This window comes from Mustela nigripes, chromosome 4, assembly GCF_022355385.1.
Source record: "Mustela nigripes isolate SB6536 chromosome 4, MUSNIG.SB6536, whole genome shotgun sequence".
Taxonomy (NCBI): Eukaryota; Metazoa; Chordata; class Mammalia; order Carnivora; family Mustelidae; genus Mustela; species Mustela nigripes.
In genome coordinates this window covers 3768500-3774499 of record NC_081560.1, presented here as the reverse complement: position 1 = coordinate 3774499, position 6000 = coordinate 3768500, and the positions used below count along the sequence as shown (strand labels likewise).

Genomic DNA, 6000 nt, shown 5'->3' with positions numbered 1-6000 from the left:
CGGTCAGCCTGAGAGTGAAACCTTTTTTCTCTCAAAGGGGGCTTCTGTTAGGAACCCAGCAGGGCGGGAGGAGTGAGGCTCTCACCGGGCCGGGGTCAGGGACGCCAACTCCTACCCGCACTTAGTGGATGATGAAACCGAGGCTGTGGGGCGGACAAACACTGAAATGTGCGGCTCGATTTTCCATCCAGACTATTCAAGCTGAAACAGCTCTCTCTCTGGACACATCCAGAAAACAACAACTGAAAAAAGCCAACAAGATTTGGCTAAATAAGACGGTTGCGTTCTAATGGGCTCCTGGTCCACTATTCAGACTGGAGAGTCTAGAATGTTGCATTGCGGTCTTCATGGAGCAATTGCTCTTCCCTGATTTGTTTACCTTGGTTCCCAAGGGCCAGTTTTCCACCTCTATCCCAATGCTGCCTGATTAGACCATGACTTCACAGGCGCCGAAGGAAGAGAGAGCGAGAGAGAGACAGGAGACGGAGACGGAGAGAGGACCTTGGCGCGCGGCAAAGACCCGGGCTGCGGAGGGGCGTGCGCGCCCGGGGCGCCCGCCCCCGACCCGGCCCAGGTGCAGCTGCCCGGGCGGCGCCCGCCGCGCCCGCCCAGGGAAGCTCCGGAGCCGGCGGGGACCGAGCCAGGAGGCCGGGTGCCTGTCCCCTCCGCTCCCGGCCTCCGCCTGAGCGGTGGCGCCTGGCAGAGCCTCGCGTGCCACCTCCCGACCAGCCCGGGAAGACTTGGCTACGGGGCGGGCGCAGGAGCGCGGGCGGGAGCGGGCGGCGGCCCTCGGAGGGGCCGGGCGCGCGGGGCGGGCGGCTGCGGCCGGAGCGCGAGGGCCGCGCGGACGCCAACCCGAGTGGCCCGTCGCCGAGGCTCCGCCCGGGGGGCGTCAGGGCGTGCGACAGCCACGCTCCCGCGGTCCCGCCCCCCCTGCCGGACACGTACCTCCGCACCCCTGCTCAGAGCGCCCGTGGGTCCGCTCGGCCTCCTGGTCCGGAGTCCTGGACTGCTGCCCGGGGAAAGCTGCGCCCGGCGGAGCGCCCCGCAGCCCCCCGCTCCCTCCGGGCTCCCCGCCGCTGCCTCTCCTGTGCGGCTCGGGGCCGCGGGCGTCGGCGTCCCGCGCGCGCAGCCCCGCGGACACCTGCGGCCGGAGGACTCGCCGCCTGCGCCCGACGCGGCTGGAGGGCAGGACCCCCGCGCCGCCCTCCGAGCCAGGGAAGTTTTGAAGGTGGAGCTGCGGGCCCCCAACTTCCCCCGGACATGAATCAAACAGCGGGAGCCTCCAATAACGTCAGGTGCCCCCCGGGGAAGGGCCACAAGGTAAGGGACCGCGACGGAGGCGCTCTAGGGAGACGCGGAGCGCGGAGCGCGGGCGAGCAGGACCCTCGCGGGTTTTGCGGATTGCGGGCTTGGGGTCCCTCTGCATCCCGGCCGCTGGCGGGAGGGGGAAATTGTCCTTGAGTCAAGGCGGCCGGCGAGAACAGGTGGTGCGTCCTAGACTGGAGTCCACAGTCCGGCGGGCCAGTGCACCTGCCTGGGCTCCCCCGGGCCTGGAGAGCCTTGGGCGCCGGCCCGGGCCTCCGTGGGCTCGCTGGCACATGCGAGATTCCCCCCAGATTGCCGAGTTTTGGGGGGCAGGAAAGCTCAGCGGCGGGAGGCCGGGTCGTGGGAATCAGAATGGGGACCCTCGGGCTAGAGCTTGCTGAAGAGCCCTTCCCAGGCAGAGCTTTGGGCTCTGCAAGGCTCGCGCTCTCCTAGGTGTCACCCGCACGTGCTTAATTAACTTTAATGGGCCACGCGTGCCTGGAATGATTTCCAGGAAATTACTGATGGTCTGAGAAGGGAGCCCAGGCAGCGGTGAGGGACTGCTGCTGAACCTCCAGGCTAGCCCAGAGTGTGTAGGGACAAGACTTTGGAGACGTGTGCTTGCACAGGCAGAGAAACAGACGGTCCCAGAGGGCCCCTGTTCCACACGGGGCATGTGTGCAGCACAGCCGGCTTGGCCATGGCCAATAGGACTCTTCTTCTCCCCGGAGGCTCACCTCAGGTTGCAGTCAGTTTGCAAGGAAATTCTGTAGGAAAGCCGTGCAGCCATCCGTGTGTTAGTGGACAGCACTTGTAAAATATTTTCGAGTATTTCGAAATAAAACAAATAAACAAACAAACAAAAAACAGCCAGAAGAAGGCAAGCACTTTGGATCTTAGATATGATCCTGGGCATCTATGCTCTGGTCTTTTGCAGACACACGTGATTGTCAGCACGTTCATAGAAGACGGTTGCATTTGTCCAACGTTTTGCGTAGGTGGAGTTGGATTTAGGGTTGATACTGGATTCATCTGGTGGAAGGAACCCTTGGTCTGTTGAGTTATGTGAGGTGAGGCTTTGGACTGAGGCCTTTGTATCAGCTGAGGGATAGTCAGCGCGCTCCCCTCCAGTCAGGTCTGGGTGAAATATTTTCAATTTTTCAATCAGCAGGCTGTATCTCTGATCTCCTTGCTCATTAACTATGATTCGAGCACTTAGACTTTTCACATTTACTTTATTTAATATCCGTAGGAAATGTCTTTTTAATATGTAGTTGCTGATATTATAAGATTTTAAATTAAAAATAATAAAGTTTCACGCATCCGTGAGTATGTGGTAGAGACATCTGTGGAGTTCAGAAGATCATTCAATAATTTCTTTTAGAAAGTGCCTTGGGTTCCAGTGTTAAAGTGGCTTCTTGGCAGAATTGGCCTGCAGGGTATTGACACCAGGAAAACTTTCTGGGAAGTGTTCAACACTGGGAAGGGGGCAACAGTTCAGAAGGTACTAGGGAACCTGTTCATCATGAGCATGGACCTAGCAGGTGTTCAACGAATGCATAGTCCATTTAATTACACTGATTTGGTGAAGTCACTCCGTAAACAAACACGGTACACTCTGATTAAATTCCAAGAGCTGAGAATCCAAATATAAACTTAGAGATTGCCTTCATGGTCTACAACAAGCTCTGGTCATACCCACCTCGTGCTTTAACATTTTTGATGGTCTCTGTTGCCTACAGTGAGATAATTACTGTCCCTCTGCTGGAAGGAAGACGTTCCAATCCCCTTCCTTGAAGAAGAGTCCACTGGTGCTGTAGAAAGCCCTGGGAGTCGTCGATGTGTGTGCCTCCTGGTGTGCAGGAGTCGGTGTGGAGATGTGGGGGTGCTGGAGAGGGAATCCTGGGAGGCGAGCGAGTGAGCATGGGGTGAACGAGGCACACACAGCACAGGAGGGCGTGGGCAGCCGACACCGGAAAGTATAAGACACAACACGTGAGGCTTAGGTAATGGTGGTTTTTGATGCAACGTAGAACTCAGTAATACAGGTTTATTTCATCAGGAGATTGGAATAAGCCTGTTTCCATTTTACACGGGGGGGTTCCCTGTGGGAGACTTTCAGGAAAGAAGGGCCTCCCCCTCTGAGGAGAAGGGTCACTGGCCCCACATGCATGGTGTCTCTCCCGCTGGGCGACCACGGTGACCGCCATTGGTATTTGACACATTATGATGATTCGTTCTTCGGAAGCATCGACTGTCTTTGTGATTTCCGGTGGCTCCTGGGTGGTTGGGTTTAGCCATCACTGCTGGTGGAGGGGGTGGTCAGGGGCCCACTGTTATGGCTGCCAAGGATCACAGCGGTAGCCACGCCCCCGGGGGGGTCCCCTGAGATGGTCAGGAGCAGACGCTCCCAGAAGGTCATTCCGGAAGTTATGGTCACGTGGGCTTGGGATAGAAAACCGTCCCTGTGGGATGACGCACTCGTGTCTGCCACGTTGGTCTGGCGTTGGGCGCAGTGACCGCTGTTCCCCAAGTGCTAGTCAAGCTCTGGCCAATGCCTCGGGCTGTTCTGGAAATACCTGAGACCTCGCAGTTGGAATTCACCCGCAGGCCGATGGCGCAGCCCACGTGGAGTAGTTCCCCAGTGGCAGGCTCTGTGTCCAGAGGGCCTTGCTGGCTTTTGCCGATGTTCGGAGTATGATACTTTCTAGAAATTTATGAATTGTCTCCCTCTCTTCCTTCCTCCCTCGTCCCCCCTCCCTTCCTTCCCGATACAAACTGGCATACAGTTTGTGAAACTAATTATATAGAAATACGTATCTGAAGGAAGAAGATAGCAAGGAAATCTACCGAACTATTCAATGTGATTAACTTGGAATAAGGAGAAAAAATGACTCTCATTTTTACTGCATTTTCCACTGAAGTTTTCGACAGTCATGGCGTTTTGTGGGTTTTGGGTTTTTTTTTTTTTTTTTTTTTTTTTTGGGTTTTTTGGGTTTTTTTTTTTTTTTTTTTTTTTTTTTTTTTTGAGTGCTTAATGGATATATTTTGTGATAATATCACTAAACAATATGAGTGTTTCAAATTCTGGTTTTGAAAAGTTATGTACCATTGTACAGCGATTTATCCAAATCCAATATAACCTTGGTAAAAAGAAGAGCGGCCATTTTATTATTTACACAAAATGTTTGCCTTTCTCTTTTCATATTCTAAAAGATACTAAAGTCTTCCATGGTGAAAAGGTGTTGGTTACTCAGGATTGCAGAATAGACCGTTTAAACTTCAATACGCGGTGGCTCACGTATTCCAGAATTATTCTTGAATCTGTTGTTTTCAAAACACGTTACCATGAAATCTCTTCCCGAGCTGGTAACTTACTGCCTCACCAGCGGGAATACTTCTCTTCATCACCTTCTGAAGTGGAAAAGTGAGGTGCATAAAAGCCATTGCTCCTGCCACAGGGTAAATTACAGCTTTAAGGTCATGCATATTTGGAGGAAAATACACTTTCATATTTAAAACATGTATTTACTGATAACCCCGTGGTGCTTTCACTTTGATTGTTTCCCTGGAGGCAGGTGAGGGAGTGTGTCACCCGGAGGACGGAGGACGGGATCCCGGGCTGACCCAGAGGCGGCCCCCTCCCCCTAAGCCTGGAATGTTCCTGCTGATTCCTAGGTCTAGGCCTTGAGAGAGGAAGGTGTCCTTGAGACCCTCAGAGGTTGTAGGGGATGCTGCCACCTGAGGGGCTCCGGCGGGAGGGTGTGAGCGGCGGTCTGTGGCGTGAGCCCCTCTTGCGCACCTCCCCTGCTCCCCTCACCGGCCACCCTCTGGACTGGTCTTTCCTCCCTCTAGTCCGTTCCCTGCCCTCCGAGTGTGGGGCCTGGGGGTGGGGGGTGCGGTTTCCGATGACACCCGGGAAGCTCCTAAGATTTCCAACTAACAATAATCAAGTATTTTATGTTCTTTCTGATGAATTTGATTTTCCACCCCCACTTACTTCTGCCTCCTACGGCTAGTGTTTCACTCACTGCGGGGCCGGGGATAGCAGACATTTGGCCTGTGGGCTCGGTTTGGCTTGGGTCTCTGTCATGGTTCCTTTAGGATGTTAAAAAAAAAAAAAAAAAAAAAAAAGATTATTACCTGAGCCATTTTAGTTCAATAGGAATGCATTTTTTGGTGAAGTCATCGTGGCCAGACCCTCCTGCATTTTCACTCTGCCTTCGTGATGAAAGGTATGTTTTTCTGGTTCTAGAATCCCGAGTTGATCAGACTTCGGTTTCTCTCTCAGTACCTTCAGGACGGAGTCTCACCGAAGTCCGGTGTTGATTTCTCCCCCCACCCCCCCAGAAGTGAGCTGTCATTTGAGTCATCAGTCCTTGAATCACCTGGGCCACGAGACTTTCCCTTTATCTTTGGTTTCTGGCGTCTGGGGGTTGGCTGCCTTGACGTGCTGTTCTCCGTGTCAGTCTTGCTGAGTCTTCGTAGACCGTCTTGGATCATTAGATGCACCGTGTGTGGTGACATCAGGTGTCTCTTCTGTCCTGCTCGTAAGCTGTTGGGGAGACAGTGATGCGCAGCCAGACGCGTTGGTCCTGCGGGTCTGAGACGCCGCTGCGTCCACACTTGTCTTCCCCTGTCTTCCTCGCGTGTGCTCATGGCTGTGTCCGTCTCCTCGAGTTCCCTTCCCCT

At 54.3% G+C, this 6000-nt stretch overlaps 1 protein-coding gene across 1 annotated transcript in view; it reads left to right on the top strand.

Annotated features, from left to right (window-relative positions):
- Positions 1-449: 449 nt before the first annotated feature.
- DPP6 (dipeptidyl peptidase like 6) overlaps positions 450-6000 on the top strand; it is an 857378-nt gene continuing 851827 nt past the window's right edge. Inside the window, exon 1 of the mRNA XM_059396038.1 lies at positions 450-1323. Within this exon, the coding sequence (XP_059252021.1) occupies positions 1264-1323 (60 nt within the window). The 5' untranslated portion in view covers positions 450-1263. The remainder of the gene's footprint in view (positions 1324-6000) is intronic.